The sequence below is a fragment of the Coturnix japonica genome, unplaced genomic scaffold (assembly GCF_054131305.1).
Source record: "Coturnix japonica strain WE unplaced genomic scaffold, WE-NBRP24 Scf046, whole genome shotgun sequence".
In the NCBI taxonomy this organism is placed as follows: domain Eukaryota; kingdom Metazoa; phylum Chordata; class Aves; order Galliformes; family Phasianidae; genus Coturnix; species Coturnix japonica.
The window spans coordinates 2223495-2247571 of record NW_028188949.1 but is presented as its reverse complement, the minus strand read 5'-3'; the positions used below and the strand labels follow the sequence as shown (position 1 = coordinate 2247571).

General features: G+C 45.7%; 3 protein-coding genes across 3 annotated transcripts; all 3 read right to left on the bottom strand.

The window, feature by feature from the left end:
- Positions 1–1020: 1020 nt before the first annotated feature.
- Positions 1021–2151, bottom strand: LOC107324626 (olfactory receptor 5AP2-like). The gene has a single exon (XM_085532030.1). The coding sequence runs from the start codon at positions 2018–2020 to the stop codon at positions 1082–1084; it is 939 nt and encodes a 312-aa protein (XP_085388156.1). The 5' UTR covers positions 2021–2151; the 3' UTR covers positions 1021–1081.
- Positions 2152–11310: 9159 nt separating this feature from the next.
- Positions 11311–12291, bottom strand: LOC146752364 (olfactory receptor 1f45-like). The gene has a single exon (XM_085531948.1). The coding sequence runs from the start codon at positions 12289–12291 to the stop codon at positions 11311–11313; it is 981 nt and encodes a 326-aa protein (XP_085388074.1).
- Positions 12292–20795: 8504 nt separating this feature from the next.
- Positions 20796–21767, bottom strand: LOC146752363 (olfactory receptor 4S2-like). Its single transcript, XM_085532022.1, has one exon. The coding sequence runs from the start codon at positions 21765–21767 to the stop codon at positions 20820–20822; it is 948 nt and encodes a 315-aa protein (XP_085388148.1). The 3' UTR covers positions 20796–20819.
- Between the last annotated feature and the right edge of the window lie 2310 nt (positions 21768–24077).

Here is a 24077-nt window from a genome sequence, read left to right as displayed (position 1 = left end):
CCCCATCACCCAGAACAAGGTCTGCACATCCCCTCCCATGGACACCTCTGTGTTCAGCTGTGGCATAGGATTGTTAGAGTGCGTCCAGAGGAGAGCCACAAATAGGATCCCAGGGATGAAACAACTCTGCTACATGGACAGGCTGAGAGCTGGGGCTGTGTAGCCTGGAGAAGGGTGTGAGGTGACCTGAGAGTGTCCTTTCAATATCTAAAGGGGGGCTGTAGGAAGGAAGAGGCCAGACTGTTTAGCGGGACCAAGAGACACAATTCTTCCTACACAACCAGCAAGGAAACCTAGACAGGTGGCTGGACCTGGCGTTCAGTGGATGAGGCCATACAAATGCAGAACAAACTTCTACAAAGTTAAGGTGCTGCTTCATTTGAGCTAGTGATGCAATTGTTTGGTACACCTTAGTATATCGTCATTCTTACATTATCAGTTTTTGGAATATTCCTCACAAAGCAGATTACAGTGATGGGGATCATACTCTTGTGTTGAGAGTGGACTTTTGCCTTATTGCTACAGCTGCCTGATGATTTTCTGTACAATCCTGCCATATCCTATACACAATTTCTTCTCAGTACAAGAAGATCGTCTCTATTTACCTGACATTTCTTTCTCTGCTTTGGGTGTCTTCAGAAAGCTGCTTCTTTCCAGCCCTTCACCTCAAAGATGCTTAGTAACACTGGCTATCACAACATCTGGCTTGCAATAAGACATCAGGAAGGTTTTTCACCCTAAGTCCTTATTTCTCCTGCTGTGTTCCTCAGGAGCATAGCTGGGTGTTCAGCAGCCTGCGGGAGTTGTGAAGACCACAGCGAGTCTGTGGGAGGAAACTGGGATCTGTCTCTCAGGACCCCGACTGATGTTTTCTGACAGTGAAGACAACTGATGGGTGAAAATACTGTGGCTGGATTTTCTCTCTGCTGACTTACTTCCAAGGAGCTCTAAGACATGGGAAATGAAAGAGCAGCATGCTGTCTCATTGAGGATCCCTGATGTTTTTGATTAGATGCAAGTTATACTTTGTGTAGTCACCTCCTAATCTTACACACCTTCAGATTTGTTCCATGAGAGGATTTTACTTATGGACAAATGCTTTCTGTATCAACCTCCTCAGCGCATCCTTCACCTCCCTGTTCCTCAGGCTGTAAATCAGGGGGTTCACCGCAGGGATTACCAGTGAGTAAAACACAGCTGCCACTTTGCACTGATCAGCAGAGCTGCTGGGCACGGGTCTTAGGTAGATGAAGAAGAGAGTCCCGTAAAACAGGGTGACAGCAGACAGGTGGGAGGCACAGGTGGAAAAGGCTTTCCACCTGTCTCGGGCACCACGAATCTGCAGGACAGCAAAGATGATGCACAGGTAAGAGATGAGGATGATGCTCACAGTGCCTGAGCCTGCCAATGCAGCAAAGGCCACGTGTAACCCTTGTGCAAAGCGCGTGTCAGAGCAGGAGAGCTGCTGCAGAGGGGGGATGTCACAGAAAAAGTGATCGATGACACGGGATCTGCAGAAGGACAGGCTGAACAGGGAAGCTGTGTGGGCAACTGAACTGATGCATCCACACAGGTATGAGACAGAGACCAACTGAGCACACTCCTGTCTGGACATAAGGACCGCATAGCGCAGTGGGTTGCAAACAGACACAAACCGATCGTACGCCATGACGGCTAAGAGCACGACTTCAGCATTGATGGAAAAAGAGTGAAGAAAAAATTGCACAGCACAGCCCAGAAATGAAATGACCTTCTTCTTTGCTAACAGATTGGCCAGCGTCTTGGGAGCGATCGCGGAGGAGTAGGTGATGTCAATGAAGGACAGGTTACAGAGGAAAAAGTACATGGGGGTCTGCAGGTGAGAGTCAACTCGGGTTAACATGATGATGGTGAGATTCCCCACCAGGCTGGCAGTGTAAATGAGGAGCAGCAGAGTGAAGAGGAGGGCTCGTACCAGAGGGTTGTCAGTGAAGCCCAGCAGAACAAACTCTGCCACCTCAGTGAGATTCCCCTCCAGCATCCCTGTCAGGCACACTGTACACAGCTGGAAGCAAGCAGACACACCAGTGAGCAAAGCAGGATACTCCTTATCTTGAGTCTTACTCTTTGATGGGAAAGTAAATTAACAGAGACCTCTTGCACTAGAAAATACGTAGATGGGGTTAATAAATAAATAAATAAATAAATAAATAAATAAAAAGTTGTTTTCCTGTCCTCTTTCTTCCTATCTTCTTTTTATCATGTGGGGATGGAAAAGGAAATGCATTTCAGAGAATTCTTTCTCTCAGGACAGCGTTCCAGCAGCTGGGATAGGATCACACTTGCCAGAAAACTCATCACCTCTTGAGAAGTTTCAGGGGGTTCACATTGAAAGCAACCAGGCAAACGTCCTGTAAAGTTGTGACAGAGATCAGCTCAGAGGAAGAGAGGTGACAAGAATCCCAGTCTCAGTCTGAAGTATCCTATAGTGCTCCAAGGTGGAAAAGCCTAAAGAACTTTAGGTACGTTTAGCCAACAGCTGCACTGAACTACACAGCTCAGCTCTGCTGAAAGCAGAGTCCTTGTGAGAAATCTTAGTGTACTGCCTGCTCTGAACTACCATTTATCATTTTACCTTGTAGAAACATGCAGTGTTTGACTGTGCATACAAAATTAAGGTAACTTCATGTTGAAAACCTGTAAGCCCATGGATATGTCTACATGGCATCAGCCAGTACCAAGGCTGGCATATTGATTGCACCACAGCAGCCCAAGTATCGTGAGGATCAAATAAAAACCATATGCAGCTCACAACAGCTCCAGTCCAAAGACCTCACTTCGTGGCTTACAGAACCATTTCTTCTCTGATCTGGATTAGTCTGTCAGCGTACAGCAAAATGTGTTTGGGATGTGCTCATGGCATTGCTGTCACCTGGGGAAAAGCTGAGCCCTATTGATATTCATCTTTCTTCTGTATCACAGCAAGGGATAAACAGTCCAGGATTGTCCACCTTTAACACTTGTATATCTGCTATCCACTCTAAAACTACCATGCCAGACATTTGGTGCCAACTTTCCTCTTCACATGACAGCCCTTGAGTACAGAACTGGCCTCTATTTCATCATCCGGAATGATGCTTGCATGCCCAAAAGCAGATTTTTCTTTCTTTCTTATACTGATAGCTGTGGATTTAGCAGGGATATTAACCCCATCTAACGACATTGCCAAGATTTTCTCACATCTAGTTTCTGTGAACTCCAGACCCTACAGCCCTTCTACAACTGGGACTGGAAGGCAGAGCTGTTTCCTGACCACAGACCTGTTCAGTCCTCATTTCAGGATGAACGCCTGTCAATGCGCCTGGACTTCTCCCTCACTCTGGGCACTCATTCCTCCACCACACCCTTCCTGACTTCCCCTCCTCCTCTTTCCCATCTTAAAAACTGGAGCACACCTCAGAGAAATGCACAAAGTTGCACCAAGACAGGGCTAGAGGCATCTGACTGATGAAAACCAATCCTGTACAGCACTGAAATGAGACAGGGATCTGCTCTCTTACAAAAGCTGATCACAATCAGAGATGCCCCTAGATGCAATAAATAATAATAATTAAAAAAGAGGTTGATGTTCCATCATCCAAAATCTGGGAATAAAACTCTTTAACTCCATTTTGGTGTCACAGAGTGGTATTCCTTTATTCTCCGGACACTTGACAAGCAAGCATGCTCTCTCAAAGTTCAGGTTCTACATCTGAACTGTTCAGACATGCATAATCAGTACATGGGTATACATATTCATTCTTTTCCAAGAAATTATTCATATATGCTAATGTCCTTCTGGGCATGCTCAGTTGCATCTGTGAGGTCGTATGTTCCTTCACTTAATCCCTGTTTTTCCGTCCTCAGCCTCATCACAGAAGTTTTTGGCTGACCCTGGGCTGTTTTTCCCCAGTTTGGTGGATTTCCATTGGTTGGGATGCAACAATGAGCAACTTTCCACCTTGGTGCACTGTAATCCAAGACAATATATGAGAAATCAGAGGAAAAAGCCCTTGTACCTGGTGGGTACAAAGATAAAAGCAGCCTATTATGACTCCAGTGTGTCTTATGAAGCAGAACTGGCGAGAAAAACAAGGCTGTTCTCACATCAAGCTATACTGAAATGGAAATTTCATAACTAGCACTCATTGACTTCTTTTGCTAAACAAAGATGTTGGTCCTTAAATTCATATACTGACCCCTATTTGCTAAGCTAAACAGTCTGTATCAGTATGAAGACAGATCCATATGTGGATTCATGTGGGAAAGGAAAAAAAACAACGCACACACACACACAAAAAGGACAGAACAAACAAAAGTAACCTATCACCAAAACAAAAGAACTGGCGAGTAAAACAAGGCTGTTCTCACATCAAGATATGTTGAACATTTCAGAACTAGCACTCACTGATTCCTTTCACAAAGGACATCATCCCATAGGCATCTCAGATGCGTGTGTGGGGTCAGCTTCAGGCTAAGCACAAGAAGGACATGAACCAAAACATGCAGGTCATATTACCATACAAAGAGAGGCCAGCAGGAGCCACTGGATATACTGTAGTGTCTGTGAGCAAAAGCCATCCTGCCTCACCTGCTGTGCTGCCCATATGGGCAAACACTAAAGCACCCTTCACAATGCTGCCAAAAGTCTTTGGCACCATGTTCCATGGAAACTTCAAATTAAACAATGTGGGTTCCTGCTCCAAACACAAATAGACATTCTTAAATGCTTACAAGCAATTCAATGCTATCGCCGTCACTCTCACTGTTGCTATGTCTTTCATTATCACTATCACTATCACTATCACTATCACTATCACTATCACTATCACTATCACTATCACTATCACTATCACTATCACTATCACTATCACTATCACTGTCACTATCACAATACTCCTACGGTGCCATCAGTATGAAGCCATTGTTCCTGACACAGCATGCAGCTGCAACAAGCACCAGCTACGGGACATCTCCAATGAAAAAGAAAACCCCATGCCAACCTAATTGCTGCCATAGTATGAACACACCTGCTGCTGCAGTTCTCTGTCCCACCTGTGAATGCCTGAGGGCACAACTAGAGCCAGCAAATATATCTGCTCCAAACAGCTCTGAAAATACTTTTGTCTGTAGGGACTGAAGCAATTAGTGCTCCAAATGAGTCACTGAGAAGTTCTTCATACCTGCTATGAGAAAAGATACCCAATATTTTCATTAGCCCAAGTCATGCTTATGAATGCATATATTTATCTTGCCTTATTTGGGGTATTTTTGGGGTGTGTTTTCTTTTGGTGATAGGTTATTTTTGTTTGTTCTGTTCTTTTTGTGTGTGTGTGTGTGTGTTGATTTTTCCTTTCCTACTTATGGATCTGTCTTCATACTGATACAGACTAGTTAGCTAAGCAAATAGGGGTCAGTATATGAATTTAAGGACCAACATCTTTGTTTAGCAAAAGAAGTCAATGAGTGCTAGTTCTGAAACTTCCATTTCAGTATAGTTTGATGTGAGAACAGCCTTGTTTTTCTCACCAATTCTGCTTCACAAGACACACTGGAGTCATAATAGGCTGCTTTTATCTTTGTAACCATCAGATGCAAGGACTTCTTCCTCAGATTTCTCATATATTGTTTTGGATTAGAGTGCACCAAGGTGGAAAGTTGCTCATTGTTGCATCCCAACCAATGGAAATCCACCAAATTGGGGAAAAACAGCCCAGAGTCAGCCAAAAACTTCTGTGATGAGGCTGAGGATGGAAAAACAGAGATTAAGTGAAGGAACATATGTCATGGTTTTGTAATTTTGTAATTTTCCTATCAGTATTCCACATCATAACATCATGTAAAGCATGGATAATTTTACTGAATATGCAGTTCACAGAAGAAGACTACATATCCCAGAGAACATCATGGTCAGGGATAAGTCATGGGACCAGGACACTATATAATCTCGCTCCCAGGCTGGAGTGCTCTCTCTCTCGGACTTCTTGGAGAGTGGGAAGCGTTCCATATTATATTGTGTTATCTTGTATTCTGATATCATATTTAGTATCGTAGGTTTTCCTCCTTAGATTGCTGCTGCTGTTCTTTATTTCCCATTCCCCTTTTCCCTTCCTTTCCAGGCCTGGGGGCCTATGGGGTGGCTCCCCCCTGTCACAGGCATAGGTAAATCTAGTTAACCTGTGACAGCATATGACCTCACAGATGCAATGTGTGTGCCTAGAAGGACATTAGCACTGGAGCCATGCTGTGTCAGGAACAATGGCATTATACTGATGGCACCGTAGGAATACTGTGATAGTGATAGTGATAATGATAGACATAGCAACAGTGAGAGTGACAGCGATAGCATTGAATTGCTTGTAAGCATTTAAGAATGTCTATTTGTGTTTGGAGCAGGAACCCACATTGTTTAATTTGAAGTTTCCATGGAACATGGTGCCAAAGACTTTTGGCAGCATTGTGAAGGGTGCTTTAGTGTTTGCCCATATGGGCAGCACAGCAGGTGAGGCAGGATGGCTTTTGCTCACAGACACTACAGTATATCCAGTGGCTCCTGCTGGCCTCTCTTTGTATGGTAATATGACCTGCATGTTTTGGTTCATGTCCTTCTTGTGCTTAGCCTGAAGCTGACCCCACACACGCATCTGAGATGCCTATGGGATGATGTCCTTTGTGAAAGGAATCAGTGAGTGCTAGTTCTGAAATGTTCAACATATCTTGATGTGAGAACAGCCTTGTTTTACTCGCCAGTTCTGCTTCACAAGACACACCAGAGTCATAATAGGCTGCTTTTATCTTTGTACCCACCAGGTACAAGGGCTTCTTCCTCAGATTTCTTATATATTGTTTTGGATTACAGTGCACCAAGGTGGAAAGTTGCTTGTTGTTGCATCCCAACCAATGGAAATCCACCAAACTGGGGAAAAACAGCCAAGGATCAGCCAAAATCCTCTGTGATGAGGCTGAGGACGGAAAAATGGGGATTAAGTAAATGAACATACGACCACCTTAGATGCAACTGAGCATGCCCAGAAGGACATTTGCATATATGTATGTGTTGTGGTTTTGTGCTTTCTGTTGTCAGTATTCCACATCACAACATCATGCAGAGCAGTGCCCGTCAAAGAGTTCGTGTTCTGGTTCCATATTACCTCCCTTTGGGGCAGTTTGGGTTCTTGGAGGGGCAGCATCTCCTGAGGACTTGGCTCGAGGAGGTGGTGGGCTGAGACTGTGCCCCCCTGTCGCAGACTGATATCCTGTGATAACCCCATGGCTGAATGAGTTCTTGGAAAAGAACTAGAGGGAATGGTTTTAAGCTGCGCCAGGGGAGATTCAGGCTGGACATTAGGAAGTATTACTTCTCGGAAAGGGTAGTCAGGCATTGGAATGCACTGCCCAGGGAGGTGGTTGAGTCACCGACCATGGGAGTGTCCAAGAAACATTTGGATGTTGTGTTGAGGAATATGATTTAGCTGGGAAGTATCGGTAATGGTTGGACTAGATGATCTTGTAGGTCTTTCCCAACCTTGATAATTCTGTGATTCTGTGATTCTGTGATGTCCATCAACAATTAGGGTCAGGTGGAGGATACCGTATAGGCCTGTCAGCCTGACCTCGTTGCCAAGAAGGTTATAGAGCAGATCATCCTGATTGTAGTAGGGCAACACATAGGGGACAACCAAGTGACTGGGACCAGTCAACATGAGGTTATGTAAGGCGAGTACTGCTTTACTAAGCTGATCTATGATCATGACAAGGTGACCAGCTTGGTGGATGAGGGGAAAGCTGTTGCTGTTGGCCTCTAAACTTTAATGAAGACACTGTTCCCCACAGTGTTCTTCTGAAGAAACTGTTTGCCTATGGCTTGGATGTGTGTGTGCTTCTCTGGTGAAAAACTGGGTGGGTAACTGTGACCAAAGACCTGTGGTGAAAGGAGTTATCCCAGGTGGAGGCCATTCAGGACTGGTATTCCCCAGGTTTCAGTGCTGGGGCCACTTCTCTTTGATGTTTTCATCAGTGTTCCTCAGGGGTTGGTATTGGAGCCTGTCATGTTTAATCTCTTTTTTGATGACCTGGATGAGGGAATTGAGTGCACCCTCAGTGAGTTTGCAGATGGCAGCAAACTGCTCCCAGTTGGAGCAGTTTGGTCTGCCTGGGGGTAGGAACATCCTGCACAGGGATCTGGATTACTGGGCTGAAGCCAATGGGATGAAGTTCAATAAGACCAAATGATGAGTCCTGCACTTTGGCGACAACAGCTCCAGGCAGCGCTGCAGGCCTGGGGCAGAATGGGTAGAAGACTGCATGGAAGAAAAGGACTGGGGGTGTTAGTTGATACTCAGCTGAATGTGAGCCAGCGGTGTGGCCACAAAGACCAATGGCATTCTGGCTTGTATCAGAAATTGTGTAGTTAGCTGGGCTATACAACAACCCCAGGCAACCCTACAGGCTTGGGGAGGTGTGGCTGGAAATCTCCCAGATGGAAAGGGACCTTTGTGTGCTGATGGACAGTCGGCTGAATATGAGCCAGCAGTGTGGCCAGGTGGCCAAGAGGGCCAATGGCATCCTGGCTTGTATCAGGAATGGTGTGGTGAGCAGAAATAGGTGTCATGGTTTAATAATTTTGTAATTTTACTATCAGTATTCCACATCATAACATCATATAAAGCATGAATAATTTTACTGAATCTGAAACTTACAGAAGAAGACTACATCTCCCAGAGAACAACACGGTCAGAGATGGGTCACGGGACCTGGACACTATATTATCTCTGTCGCAGGCTAGACTGACGTCTTTCGAGTTCTGGCGTTCAGGGGAGTGTGTGGGAGCCTTCGCCGTTTCACCTAGATTTACAGTAGGCCTCTCGGTTTCGGGACTCATTCTCTCTCCTATTTTGCTTGATTCGTTAGCTCAGTTTTCAATTATATTGTATTATATTGTGTTATCCTTTATTTCGATATAGTATTTAGTAAATAAGTGTGCCTCCTTAGATTGTTGCTGCTGTTTTCTTTTCCTAATTAACTTTTTTCCTTTCGGCCTAGGGCCCCTGAGGGGCCCACAGCCCCCTGTCACAGACGCAGGTGGATTTTCGTTTAAACCGTGACACTAGGGAAGTCATCCTGCCCCTGTACTCAGCATCAGTGAGGCTTCACCTCAAGTACTGTGTTCAGTTTAGGGCACCTCAGCACAGGAAAGACATGGAGGTACTGGAGCAGGTCCAGAGAAGGGCAACGAGGCTCGTGAAGGGCTTGGAGAATCAGCCCTATGAGGAGAGGTTGAGGGAGCTGGGTCTGTTTAGTCTGGGGAAAAGGAGGCTGAGGGGAGACCTTATTGCCCTCTTCCAGTTCCTGAAAGGTTCTTACAGTGAGAGTGGGGCAGGTCTCTCCTCACTAGTGACAAGTGACAGGATGAGGGGAAATGGCCTCAAGTTGTGCCAGGGCAAGTTTAGGTTGGATATTAGGAAGAACTTCTTTACAGAAAGGGTAGTTAAGTACTAGAATAGGATCCCCAGGGAGGTGGTTGAATCGCCATCCCTGATTGTGTTTAAGAGCTGTTTTGATGTGGTACTTAGGGATATGATTTAATGTAGGGTTTTTAGAGTTAGGGTTCTGGTTAGGCTGTGGTTGGACTTGATGATCTTCAAGGCCTTTTCCAACCTGGGTAATTCTATGATTCTATGATTCTATGGAGAAGATGATTCCCCTGTTCTTGGCACTGGTGAGGCCACACCTTGAGTACTGTGTTCAGTTTTGGGCTCTTCACTATAAGACATTGAGACTCTGGAGTGTGTTCAGAGAAGGACAACAAAGCTGGTGAGGGGTCTGGAGCACAAGCCTTATGAAGAGCAGCTAAGGAAATGGGTTGATTTGTCTGGAAAAAGGGGTGGCTCGTGGGATGTGGGGGTAGATGTAACTGTGAGCAAGTCACCAAAGAGCTTATAGATTCTTTGGTAGACCTTATCACTGTGAAACCCTGGAAGACCAGAGTGTGAGACAAGAGCAAGCAGTGTCTGTTTGCATCCATGGGTAGACAGGAGGTTCTACTGATATGCATTGTTAATCCTGTTATTCTTAAGAAACCTTTCATCCTTTATCAGTGTTGTTTGGGAGAAGCTGGGACCAATTAACTGATTAGAGGAACTGTTAGAGGAACAGGAATGTCTTGCTTGTAAGTGAATGGTATATAAGATGTATGTTGAGCACAATAAACACACACTATTCTGATTCTACAAGAAACTAAGAGAGCTCTCTAACTCAACTGAGCATTGACAGTGGGAGACCCTATCACTCTCTACAACAACCTGAAGGGAGTTTGTGGCAAGGTGGGCAGTGGTCTCTTCTCCCACGTGATTAGTGATAGGCATAGAGGAAATGGCCACAAGTTGTTCCAGGGGAGGTTCATGAATGACAGAAAAGACCACTTAGAATGTATTTGATATTTGCTTTTTAGTAAGGAGCCATATGCAAACAACAAAAACACATCAGCTATTCAGCAGCAAGCGACAGAAACAGCAGGACTAGAAAGCCTCCCTGTCACCCCACCTACTGTATAGCATTTTCCAGTATTCCTTCTAACAGACCAGCATCATCATGTCTGACATCCCACAAATGTGAAAGCTGAATCAGAGCCTGGTACACTGAGAAACGTGGCGCACACTGTGGCCAGATGTGCTTGTTGGCACTGCAGCTGGATTCTCAACATGTCAGTCAGGAGCACCCAGAATGGTGAACTCACATGAAGGCACAGGAGCTTTCCCTCCAGTCAGACTCCCACAGAGGATGTGCTTGTGTTCTTATTCACAGGAGCAATACTGTCAGGAAGAAGAACTGGTCCTATAAGCTGCTTTAACACAGAGGCCTGTGCATCTGTAAGCGCACCTTCAGTATCATTTAGTGCAAGAGAAACGTTCAACACCTGTGTCTAAGATCAAGGTTCAGACCCAAGCTTGCTCTGTGCTCAGTGGAGGAAGGTGACCAAAAGAGGTTCCCTCCCTCTCTGGTGGTCACGTAATCACAGAATTATCAAGGTTGGAAAAGACCTAGAAGATCATCTAGTCCAACCATTACCAATACTTCCCAGCTAAATCATATTCCTCAACACAACGTCCAAACGTTTCTTGAACACTCCCATGGTGACTCCATGGTGACCCACGTTGTGCCACTGCTGGCTTTCTGGAGGTGCACACCTCTCTCTTTCACCCATGAAGGTAAAGCACAGAGCAGGGGTTTCTATTCCTGTGCCTAATTCCTGTGTGATTAAAGCAAGACGAGAGAAGTCCAAAGCAGCAGTGCCTACCTTAATGGTTGGGGTCCAGGAGAGAGGTGCTCTCGTTTCTTTAAAGCAGTTCTCACCTGGCTGACCACTCTCCCCAGGGCACCTTGGACTTCCTTGTTCTGCAGACAGTAAATTATGGGGTTTAGCAGGGGAGTGAGGATCCCGTATAGCATGGAAACTATCCTGTCCTGGTGAGGTGAGTAGGTGGAGGAAGGCCGTACGTACGTGCAGATGGTGGTCCCATAGAAAAGGCTTACCACTGTCAAGTGAGCGCTGCACGTGGAAAAAGCTTTGTGGCTGCTCTTGGCAGAGTTCATGCGCAGGACAGCAAAGAGGATGTGGGTATAGGAGATGAGAGTGACTGCAAAGGCACTGCTTCCAAGGATCCCAGCAACTGTGAGAGTCACCAACTCCCGGCTGGCAGTGGGTGAGCAGGAGAGTGCCAGAACAGGGGGTATGTCACAGTAATACTGGTCAACCTTGTTCGAGTCACAAAAAGAGAGCGTAAAAATCAGAGAGGTGTGTAAAAGAGAATTAAAAAACCTGATTACCCAAGTGCCAATTGTGAGGTGAGCACACAGCTTCATACTCACAATACTCATGTACCGCAGTGGGTGGCATATGGCAATGTAACGGTCATATGACATCACAGCCAAGAGAAAAATCTTGGTGCCTACAACATCAATGAGGAGGAAGAGCTGGAGCATGCAACCAGTGAATGAAATTGCCTTGTTCCCCAACAGCAAGGCCTGCAACATCTTTGGCACTGTGATGGTGGGACATATGATATCCAGTAAGGATAAGTTGCCAAGGAAGAAGTACATGGGGTTGTGAAGGCGAGCATCTGTCCTAATGGCAATGAGGACGGTGATGTTGCCTGCCATGGTGGCCAAATAGATACTGAGAAGTAGCACAAAGAGAAGAAAACGCACCTCTGGAGCATCAGAAAGGCCTACAAGAATAAACTCAGATACTGTTGACATGTTGACCCTCTGCATCTTACCTTTCCTTGTGGAGATTTCACAGGTGTACCTGGAAAAAAAATAAGAGTAAAATTTTAATTTTCCTCCTGAACAAGGTGATGTTTTGGTCTGTTTTGCAGTTTAAAAACAATTCCAAATTTGCATCACCTAATGGAAAAGTAAATATCTAGAGATAGAGATGATATAGATATAGATAATATTAAGTGTAAAGTGATGAGTCAAAAAGCTTAACTTTTCTGAGATAGGAGATCATAAGAGTTGAAGACAAAAACCTAACAATATTAGCACTTTTAGGATCTAGCTGGGCGTTGTACTTCTGCCTTCCATCTCAGAGGCCTCTAGGAAGACTTGGTGCATATTGTGACATTAAGCATAACTTTTAATAACTTATGCAGTGATTCTAGAGGGAGATTAAGTGCAGCACGAGCACCTCCTTCCTTGATACCAAATACTGAAATGCCATAAGAAATGTTTAAGCAGGAATAAAAGGCTCATGGTGTTTTAAATCACAGCATCACTTGGGAAGATGGGAAATTAGTTAGGTGGAATACATTGGGAACCGCATGGAAATACTCACTGCAATGAGGGGTTTGTTACAGGTGATACACTGCAGTCTGCACTTCCAGGAAACCTGCCTGTCCTTCTGTTCCTTTCTACATCCAGTTAGAAGATCAGAAAAATGATTCCACGGGAGATTTCAGAGCACCAATTTGTTAAGGAAGAGCTGAGTCCTGATTTAGCAGCAAAAGAATTTTCTCGCATAGAATCACAGATGGTCTTGTATTGGAAGAGACCTTAAAAGACACGAGTATCAGCCAGAATGCCAGCCCAGATGCATGAGTAAGTGTCTCTTCATTAACAAGGTATCATAATTATATGCTGGGGATGTACCTAGGGAGGAGCGTCTCTGAGGTTTTCTTGAACACACATACAAGGCACTTCAAGAGTGCAAAGAGTTGCAGGGATGTGGCAATGCAATAAAACAACTTCCTTGCCCCGAATCTTTGGATTCCAGTCACTTTGGTGTTGTAGAACATTACCAATGAGCTGCGGTTCCGTACTTAAGTCTACCTTCAGGACAAGGGAATAAAAGGCATCGTTCTCAATGGGTCCTTACCAATACGCCTCAGGGGCCACTCCAGATAGTGGAAATTTTATGTATCACATGAGTTTTGACTTCTTTAAGCCACACTTCTGTCACCTTTACAAAGTCTTTATCACTGTTTTCCAACCTTGGTCTGGTGCCTGCACGTAATGGGGCAAAAATAACTTCAGCAGCAGCTCCTCTGTAGAATTAGGTTAAGGTGTACAGCCGCCAGCACAACTACCCCAGAGGTTGGCAGTACATACAACACAAGTGCCTTTGTATTATTTTGTGTTCAGAGTGTGGAATGTTGGATTTTTTTTATGTATTCACGTAATGATTTTGGAGTGATTCCACTAAAAATATTCTTTGTAACTGAAACGAATGATCAATTTACTTATGGAACCATAACGAATCACCAAGGTTGGAAAAGACCTCCAAGATCACCCAGGCCACCTGCCACCAATTGGACCAATTGTGGTTCAGACTTTGGGGATCTTTCCTTCCTTTCTTTAATGATGATAACGGTTTTCTCTGCTGGGCAGAGTAACTCCAGCAGATCCAAGGAGTTACAAGTGCTTGGGGGTGAAGTAATAGTTTTATTTGTCTATGATTGTCCATTCACTTGATGAAAAAGATCTTAGAACTGATCATAAGGGGAAGTATAATTAATAATTAATAATTAATTCCCTGCGCTTCAGCTGCTGGTCCAAGTGGATGGCAGATGGGGCTGTGCCAGCTCTTTCCATCTTCCTTTTGCATGGAGCATGGAGATTCAAGTGATTCTTGGCATAGGCCTGGAGCTTGGTGATGTGGCAACACTTTCCTGGAGATGTCACCCATCCATGTATTGTAGGGGTTGGAAGGGACCTTTGGAGATCATCCAATCCAACCCCATCACCTCCTACCAGGTGCATGAATCCCAGCAAAGTCACTGACATTGAACCCTCCAGTGAGAGCACTTTGGTCCCTTGCTGTGCTCCAAATACACCTCAAGGTGGTTTAGAATACTGGGATTTCTTCAAGGCTTGCTTCTTGGTGCATTTAGTACTACTTCTTCACATAGACTCAGGGGTGGGAGACACTGGAACCTGTGACACAGCACACATTATCCTAGATGTCCATCCTTGCTCATCATGAGTACTTGGCCATGCTTTGAAAAAACAACTTCCATTTTCAGAACTGGTGTGATCAAAGAGGTGGTTTTGTCAGGCAACCCAGTTGGCCTTGATGGTTGGACCTAATGATCTTGGAGGTCCTTCCCAATCCTAATGACTCTGTGATTCTATAGGAAGGGAGATTTAGGCTGGGCCTAAGGAAGAAGTTCTTTACGACAGTGAGGCATCGGAGGGCGATGTCACATCCATGGCCCTTAGCTCCAAAGCTGTGCCACTGGGCAAGCAGTGCTGGGTTGAGACTGACCTCAGATTGGGCCTCCACTCTGTGTGGGGGCTGTTTGCTTACTGGTATGTCAGATGCCATCTTAACAACCCAGTGCTAATAACTCAGCCTCCACAATTGCTGAAGTACATTCCCCAAGTGTATTGGCCTATAGCCCAATAAGACTGAGGTTGTTTAGCATTCATAGTGAGCTACAAATCAAAGCTTACAAGGGCATTATATTGTATAATAGTTACACAGAACTTAATGTGACTTGCTCGGCACCAGTGGCCAAGTTTGCTGACACCTTAGGCTGAAAGCTGTGAACCTCCACTAAGTCAATCAAAGGAAGACCCTACTAGCTGCTTTTAGCCAGAGGACAAGGAAGCCTCACCCACCAGCAGCAGCAGAGTTTACTTGCCATGTTGTTCACACAAACAAATATCCAGGTTTGCAGATAAGGTGCCACTAAGTCATAATGAGCTACACACACAACTCTCATCTACCACGTGCAAACACAGCCTTTAAACTCTTGTGAATGTCATCAGTAACCAAATGCTTCCTCAGCTGTGTTGTGTCATGCAAATATTTTAATCAGTTTTATTAACCACATGCGTACCAAGGCCTAGTGAATTGGACATCAGTGTGTTTATAAGGCTAGACTTACTTGCCTCTGCATACACCAGAGACTGAAATGTTTGGTACGTGTGCAGTCATTGCAGCAACACTGAAATATTGTTCAGGAAAAAGGATGAGGCCTTGAGTCCAAATGCCTGCACATCATATGTTGCCTGGAGAGAAGGCATTATTCAGCCTCAAGTCAAATTCCAATTTCTCAAGTAGTTTTCCTCACCTCGTAATGCCTCAAAGCAACCTGCAGGTATGTGTGTGGTGGATCTTCCATACACCTAAGCTGCTGCTTATCTGTAGTAGAGTGGAAAATCATTAGTGTGGATCTTATTCATGTTCAGTGTCACTCTCTCCAACAATGACCCTACAGGGTCTGGGAAGAAGGAATGGCCATGAGAGTTCTGCAGAACAGGAGCCCCAGGGCAGTTGAGGAGGAGGATCAGGTGTGCTCTCAATTGGCCTTATTTTCACCAAGAACCATTTCTGAGATTAGGAGAGTTAGGAGCTGTTTGAAACCAGCCCACTCTAAACAGCATTAGAACCAGCCACCAACATACAGCTAGCTCTGCTTGACCCATGATTTACAAATGGCAGTGATTAGACAAGAGTACCTTCACTTTTCTTGTGATCTAACTAAAGCACTGTAGATATCTTTCCAGTTCTCATAGGCCATATTTCTTTTGGGGCAGTCTCTTGCTGTCCCCTACATTAGAGCCATAGTCAAGCCTAGGTGCCTAATTGGAGAGCTGCTAACTTCAAGGAGAGAAACCTTGATACTCTAATAATGCACAGTGGAGCCAATTTATACATGCTTAAACTCAGAGGCTGAGTTGCATCACCGCCATTTGTCAGGCATCAACTTTTTAACCACATCTACTGAGACCTCATTAAAATCATCTCGAATAATCTCCCAGAGGGGGCAAACCAATATTATTAAATAGTTTGCCTTGGAATACAGGTGGCCAAAAGCTGAATGGAATTTGTGTTTGACTTCCAAGTAATTATTTCTGGTTTCTGCAGTGATTTGTGTCATGCTTCCTTGCGGCAAAGAGAACATAGCAGATAATTCCCCAAGAGGAAATGTGAGACATAGAAAATAGGAAAAGAAAAAAAAAAGAAGAAGAAAATGAAAGGTGGGCAATTATATTCCAGTACCTGAAAAGTTCTTACAGTGAGAGTGGGGCAGGTCTCTTCTCACTGGTGACAAGTGACAGGACGAGGGGAAATGGCCTCAAGTTGCACCAGGGCAAGTTTAGGTTGGATATTAGGAAGAACTTCTTTACAGAAAGGGTAGTTAAGTACTAGAATAGGCTCCCCAGGGAGGTGGTTGAATCGCCATCCCTGGGTGTGTTTAAGAGCCATTTGGATGTGGTACTCAGGGATATGATTTAGTGTAGGGTTTTTAGAGTTAGGGTACTATGGTTATAGGGTACTATGGTTATAGGGTTCTGGTTAGGCTGCGGTTGGACTTGATGATCTTCAAGGTCTTTTCCAGCCTGGGTAATTCTATGATTCTATGATTCTGTGGGTCTCTATGGGTCACTATGGGTCTCTATTGGTCTCTTTGGGACGCTATGGGTCACTACGGATCACTATGGGGTCACTATGGGTCTCTATGTGTTGCTATTTGTCTCTATGGGTCTCTATGTTCCCTCACTGAGGGATATGATTTAGTGTAGGGTTTTTAGAGTTAGGGTTCTGGTTAGGCTGTGGTTGGACTTGATGATCTTCAAGGTCTTTCCAACCTGGGTAATTCTATGATTCTATGATTCTATAGATTAAAGAAACAAGAGAAATTCAGCACTTGTTCTCGTGGGCACATTATCATCCAACAGAAGTTTTAGTCATCCACCAACAGCCATTGGCCCAGTTTTGCAGCCCCTCCTTCCCCTTCTCCTTCTGCCTTCTAGCAGAAACGACTTCACATGGGACATACCTGAACACCCTGAGAAAAAAAAGGGGCAATTGAGGAGTTCTGTTCTGAGCTCAAATGTCCATCACTGACACCATCTGTGATTTATGTTAACTAAAAAACCCCAAAACTTTCACAGTAAACTTTTTGAAGTGTGGCAGCATATATCCCAAAGGAGATCCTGATCCCACAGCTTCCACAGACAAACACATAGATCTGTTCAAGGTTTGAAATTCATGGGGTTTGATCCACAACCTCATGACATGAAGTGTAAGGGAACAGCAAGACCAAGACCTTGAAGTTTCTCAATGGTCTCAGACAGCTGCACTAAAATAGAGTCTGAAACCACTGCTGACAAGAAAAGTTACTCCATGTGGACACACACTTTTCAGAAGCCGCCTTGTTTACCAGCCCCAGGGACTCCCACCATGGCCAATGTGTTCATGCTTTGGTTTCCTTTCTGCAGTATCTTCTGGGGTGTCAGAGCAGAGAAGTGGCCTCAAGCAGCAGATTAACAATGACAGAAATCAGGAAAATAAAATGGCTTAGATTGGAGAGGGCCTTAAAGATCATTGAGTTCCAACCCCCTGCCATGGGCAGGGTTACAAACCACTAGACCAGGCTGCCCAGGACCCTATCTTAATGTGCTTTAAGTGCTTCCAACACTGCCATGACTCCAGCACAGAGGGGTCCTGCAGTTGATGGCAGAGGGATGTGGTTTCTGAAGAAGAGGGAAGGGGAAGGAAGAGCTTCCTCCCTAGACTGGCAGTTGTGCCCCAGCTCTCCCATCTCTTTGGTGTGAGCGCTGTGATATGAGCATATGGTGGGGGTGGGTCAGTGCTTGGACTAGATGACCTTAAGGGTCTCTTCCCATATTAATGATTCTGTGAATCTTTTCTATGTTTCTGTGATCTTGCCTTGATTTGGCTTATCCCCATGGACATTCAAGGGATATACAGCTGGTAGTACAGTTCATAGAATCATAGAATCACGCAGTTGGAAAGAACCTACAAGATCATCTAATCCAACCATCCTCCCATTACCACAAGCCACTAAACCATATCTCATAGCTCCTCATCCAGACACCTCTTGAACACTGCCATGGACAGTGATTCCACCACCTCCCTAGTCTTTAACACAAAGGGCCACACCACCTCATCTATCCTTTCTGAAGAGCTTGTAAGCATCAATCACAGCACTCCAGTCCTGGCAGTGGTCCCACCATGGATCCATAATAGCAACTAGGTCATGGTTTGCCTGACACACAGTCACTTCCAGCTCCACCTGCTTGTTAGCCAAGCTGTATGCATTGGTGTAGATGCACTTCAGCTGCGGCATCTGCCTCACTCCCAGCTCAAGCATCATTCCCCTAGGTTCATTTCTTGTAAGCCCTGTTTTGTCCCATCCCCCCGTCGTAGCTAGTTTAAAGCTCTTTTGATAAGCCCTGCTAGCTCCCGAGATAGGATTCGTTGCCCCCTTTGAGATATGGTGGTTCAGTGGATAGGCAGCAGGCCAGGAGCCAAGTAAACTGCCCTATGGTCAAGGAACCCAAATCCTACTGTGCCTTAAGTTCTTCCAACACTACCGTGACTCCAGCACAGAAGGGTCTTGCAGTGGATGGCAGAGGGATGTGGTTTCTGAAGAAGAGGGAAGGGGAAGGAGATCCTCCTCCCCAGACTGGAAGTTGTGCTCCGGCTCTCCCATCTCTTTGGTATGAGCGCTGTCTCAGCTCCTCAGGGTTGTCTCTTAACACAAAATATAGAATCACAAAATCACAAAGCCTTTGAGATTGGAAGGGACTTCTTCAGATCACCCAGTCCATTGCCCCTGCTCAAACAGATCAGCCAAAGACAATTGCCCAGGAGCAATGTGTCCAAAGAAGGGTAAAGGAGCTGGTGAGGGGTCTGGAGCACAGGTCTTATGAGGAGCAACTGAGAGAACTGGGATGGGTCAGCCTGGAGAAGATTCAGGAGAGACTTTATGGCCCTCTACAACTGTCTGAGAGGAGGCTGTGGTGAGGTGGGGGTTGGTCTTCTCTCCTAGGGAATAGTGATAGAATGAGAAGGAATGACCAGGGGAGGTTTAGGTTGGATGTTATGAGAATTTCTTCTCAGAAGGAGTTGTCAGGCAGTGGAATGGGCTGCCCGTGGAGGTGGTAGAGCCACCATTCCTGGAGGTGTTCAAGAAACGTGGAGATGCAGTACTGAGGGATATGGTTCAGAAGACATGGTGGAGATGGGTCAATGCTTGTGCTTTCCAAGCCTGCTCTGTTTCCCTAAAGGTATAGAACAAAAAGATCACTTGAGCTCCCGCTCTATGAACTAAACGGCCTAAACCCCTGAAATCTCTTTTCATTGTTTATAGGCTTCTCTGAGCCATTTCATCACTGCCCACCTGAACTATGAGTAGTGAAAAACCATCAGTGGACCAAACCATCTTTGGGAGTTTTTATGGCTATGTTCTCTTGATCCGGGCCCCAGGAAAGCAGCAGACTTCCCGATGGCTCAGGTCTGGTCTGCATATGGGGCCCTCTGTTCCTCTGAGAAGGGAGTCACCCACTATGACCACCCTTCTTTCTTTCATGAAGTCTTGAGGTGTGGTGACCACCTTGCCTTAGGCTCCCTCCGAGGCAGATCCTCCATTGCCTCCCCACTCATATCTCCTTCAGGTCCCAGTATCTCAAACCTATTGCTTAGAGGGAGCTGGGGAAGAGGGCTGGGCAGGCAGGGAGGGCTCCCATGAAGCTGAGTTGGGACTCTCTTCTAACCCTCCTGTTGCCGTGTGCTTCCATGGTTCAACCCCCCCTTGCCCCAGGTTCTAGTGTTAGCCACCACTATGGCCAAAAAGCCACTGTGACTCAGCAAGAAAGATGGCAAAATGGTGTTTATTAGGACTAATTAACACCTTATATACCTTAATCACTTCGTCTACGCCCCCTAGAGTGTACGTTTGAAATGCGCTCTCAAGACACATCACAAGGTAAGGAACTGAACAGGGGAGGTACTATCAGTGTCACAGCCCGAATCCTCTTTAATGCCTTCAACATCTCACCCTCCCCAAATACAACAGGGTTCTGCCTCGTTAGTACCTACAACACCCTCCTAATCAGTCAGCTCTGTCTGACTGTGACAGGGCAGGGGGTCAACCACTTTTCTGGGAGTATCTCACTGTCACCCTTCCCTCAGGGATGCCAGTAAGTCACTCCATCAGTCAATCTCACACTCACACTCTCTTATGGTCCTGCTGGAACCTCATATCAGAGATTTAATTGAGAGCCCCCTGAGATCCTACAGCATGTTTAGTATTTCTGATGGTGTTTATCTATTTGCCAGTGTTTTAGGTAGTGCCCAGGAGCCCCATTGATAAGAAAACAGACAGGAAATGTCAACTTGTCACAGGGTTTTACAATGTCCTCCAAACCAAAAGATGAACCTTTAGTCTGAGTGAACAAGCAGCTTTTATTCAAGAGACATTTTTGTGGCAATGCTGACCAAATATATCATCATGACAGATCCTTTGGGAAAAGTGTCCACGTTTCTACACCTTTCCCTCTTCACTATCTACTCTTCTACCCCACAGTTTTCTCATGGCACTCTTTACCTCTTTATTCCTCAGTGTGTAGATGAGGGGGTTTAGCATGGGGGTGATGATGGTGTAAAATAGGGCCACGATCTTCTCCTCCGAGAGATCACTGGATGGGCGTATGTAGGTGAATGTGCACGGCCCGAAGAACAGAACCACCACGGTGATGTGGGACCCACAGGTGGAGAGGGCCTTGCGCCGTCCTTCGGATGTGTGACTTCTCAAGGAAACCAAGATCACCACGTAAGACACAACCAAGATGACAAAAGAGCTCAGAGCTATCATCCCGCTGTTGGCAATGACAGTGACGCCGATGGCGTAGGTGTCAGCACAGGCCAGCTGTAGCAGGGGATGGACATCACAGAAGTAGTGGTCAACTTTGTTGGGGCCACAGAAGGGCAGCAGAGTGATCAGAAGAGTCTGCACAATGGAATGCATGCAGCCCCCCAGCCATGAGCCCACCACCATGCGGCTGCACGTGCACCTGGTCATGAGCGTGGGGTAGTGGAGAGGTCTGCAGATGGCCGTGTAGCGATCGTAGGCCATCACTGTCAGGATGAAGATCTCTGTGCAGCCAAAGAAATGGACCCCAAAGAGCTGTGCTATGCAGCCCACAAAGGAGATGGTTTTGTTTTTGACAAGGAAGTCAGCAATCATTTTGGGAGCTGTGACAGAGGAGTAACAGATGTCTACAAAGGACAAGTAGCAGAGGAAGAAGTACATGGGGGAGTTCAGGTGTTGGCTGCTCATCACGGTGACAATAATGAGCAGATTTCCCACCACGTTCATTGCATAGAAGCAAAGAAACATCACAAAGTACAGCCCCTGCACACCTTGACTCTCAGAGAGGCCGATGAGAATGAACTCCTTCACACTGCTTGCATTGGTCAGTTGGGCAGCCATACACAACAGACAGCCTGTGCACGTGGAAAAGCAAAGAGATGTCTACCCCATAGGATTATGGGGGATTATAGGATTCACATAGGATTACTGTTAACCCTACAAAAAGATTTCTTTCCCTATTCACATAGGATTTCTGTTAACCCTACAAAAAGATTGCTTTCCCTGTTCAGGGAAGGGAAGGGAAGGGAAGGGAAGGGAAGGGAAGGGAAGGGAAGGGAAGGGAAGGGAAGGGAAGGGAAGGGAAGGGAAGGGAAGGGAAGGGAAGGGAAGGGAAGGGAAGGGAAGGGAAGGGAAGGGAAGGGAAGGGAAGGGAAGGGAAGGGAAGGGAAGGGAAGGGAAGGGAAGGGAAGGAAAGGGAAGGAAAGGGAAGGAAAGGGAAGGAAAGGGAAGGAAAGGGAAGGAAAGGGAAGGAAAGGGAAGGAAAGGGAAGGAAAGGGAAGGAAAGGGAAGGAAAGGGAAGGAAAGGGAAGGAAAGGGAAGGAAAGGGAAGGAAAGGAAAGGAAAGGAAAGGAAAGGAAAGGAAAGGAAAGGAAAGGAAAGGAAAGGAAAGGAAAGGAAAGGAAAGGAAAGGAAAGGAAAGGAAAGGAAAGGAAAGGAAAGGAAAGGAAAGGAAAGGAAAGGAAAGGAAAGGAAAGGAAAGGAAAGGAAAGGAAAGGAAAGGAAAGGAAAGGAAAGGAAAAAGGATAAAGGGGCATAATAAAAAGAAGGAAATCAGATAAGCTGGAAAACTTACCTCTTCTGTATTTGCAAGTCTGATGTTTTTTGTGGAAGAGACGTATGATTTTATCTCCTCGATACCTGCATTTCCCAGCAGGGATGTGTTAGGGCACAGACATTAGAAGAAATGCTGAATGTAAAGCTTCCAGCACTTGCTCCCTATAACCCATCCAATTCTGTCTAGCTATTCCCTGCCTATGGGAGAACTGCTCTGCCTGGATAATGGATGCACAGAGGGGGGTGTTCACAGCCCCACAGCAGAGCAGCTCTGAGAAGAAAACCATTTAAATACTTCTCTTCAACCCTCTCCAAGGAAATCTCTCACCTGAATGGCTCCTGGGGCCAGAGGAGGGAGGAGTGAATAGAAGAGGCAAAGGAGATGTGAATTCCATCCTGACTGAGAAGTTTGAGTAAATATACTTTAAAGACCAAGTCATCACTCAGCGCTATAGTTTTCCAAAGGGTGGAGGGGCATTAGATACAAAGAATTAGATCCAAAGCATTCACTTTCTAGCCAGATTTCTAGGAATTAAACAGCACTTCTAGAGATGTCTGTTGGTAAGGAGAGAGATGCTGCAGAACAAATGGATGTGATCTCTCAAGATCAGGTTAACCAATCAACTCTAACTCATCACTGCTCTGAATACGTATCCTGTAGTCTGTGCTCTGAATAGTGTCTACTGAAACTCAGAGTCCTGGCCAGGTTAATGGCAGCTCACAGACCCACTGTTGTTGGTAACAACCCTCCAGTTGTTGGGAATGCTCTCCAAATCTCCACTGCAACCCCACCACTGTGGATATGGTTATAGTTGAGTACAAAGGCAATTGGAGACGTGTCTTTCTTAATCACTGCAGTCCATTTCACATTGTAACACTCAGGTGCATTGACATGTTCTGTTTTGTTCTTGCTGTATTGTTTCACTTATCATCTCATTGCTTTAAACTCAAGCAAAGATAAACTTGCTGCCTTAACTCGGTGCCTGGGAGCTTCGTGCTGACCCCATCTGTTGGTAAAACATGGTGGTTCGTGCTTAGGGGGGCTGTGATGAAGCTTGGGGGGGGGGGAGGTCTGTGCATGGTTGGAAGATGAATGAGGTTGTGTGAAGCAATGAGGATGAAACTGGATGGGAGAGTCCGGGGGTCAAGAGATCAATGGGAGTTAAGGAAATCAATGGGAGTGTTAAGGAAAGTTGGGTAGGGACGATGGGCCCCTGGGGGATGGGTGCTGTGCAGAGAGAGGCTGTGAAATCGGCATTAGGACTGACTATTTCTCAGCCCCAAATGGCAGTAAGGAGGCATTGCTGCAAGGTCTGGAAATGGAGCAGTGCCAGGATGCAGATGGGAAGTGAAGCGTCAGCGCAGGAGGCTGTAACAAGGAGAAAGAGCAACGTGGTGGGATAGTGATACGGGAGGTGTCATGGCAAAGGGACTAATGCAAAGGAGAGGGGTTACAGAGCAAAAAGGGGAGCACTCCCCCATCTCTGAACATCTCAGATTGCAGGGAATGTTCCACAAGGGGAGTATCTCCAACCAGACATGTTTCTCCAGCCCTTCAATGGGGTCTGAGAGGTGCATCCAGGCTTCAGCCCTTCT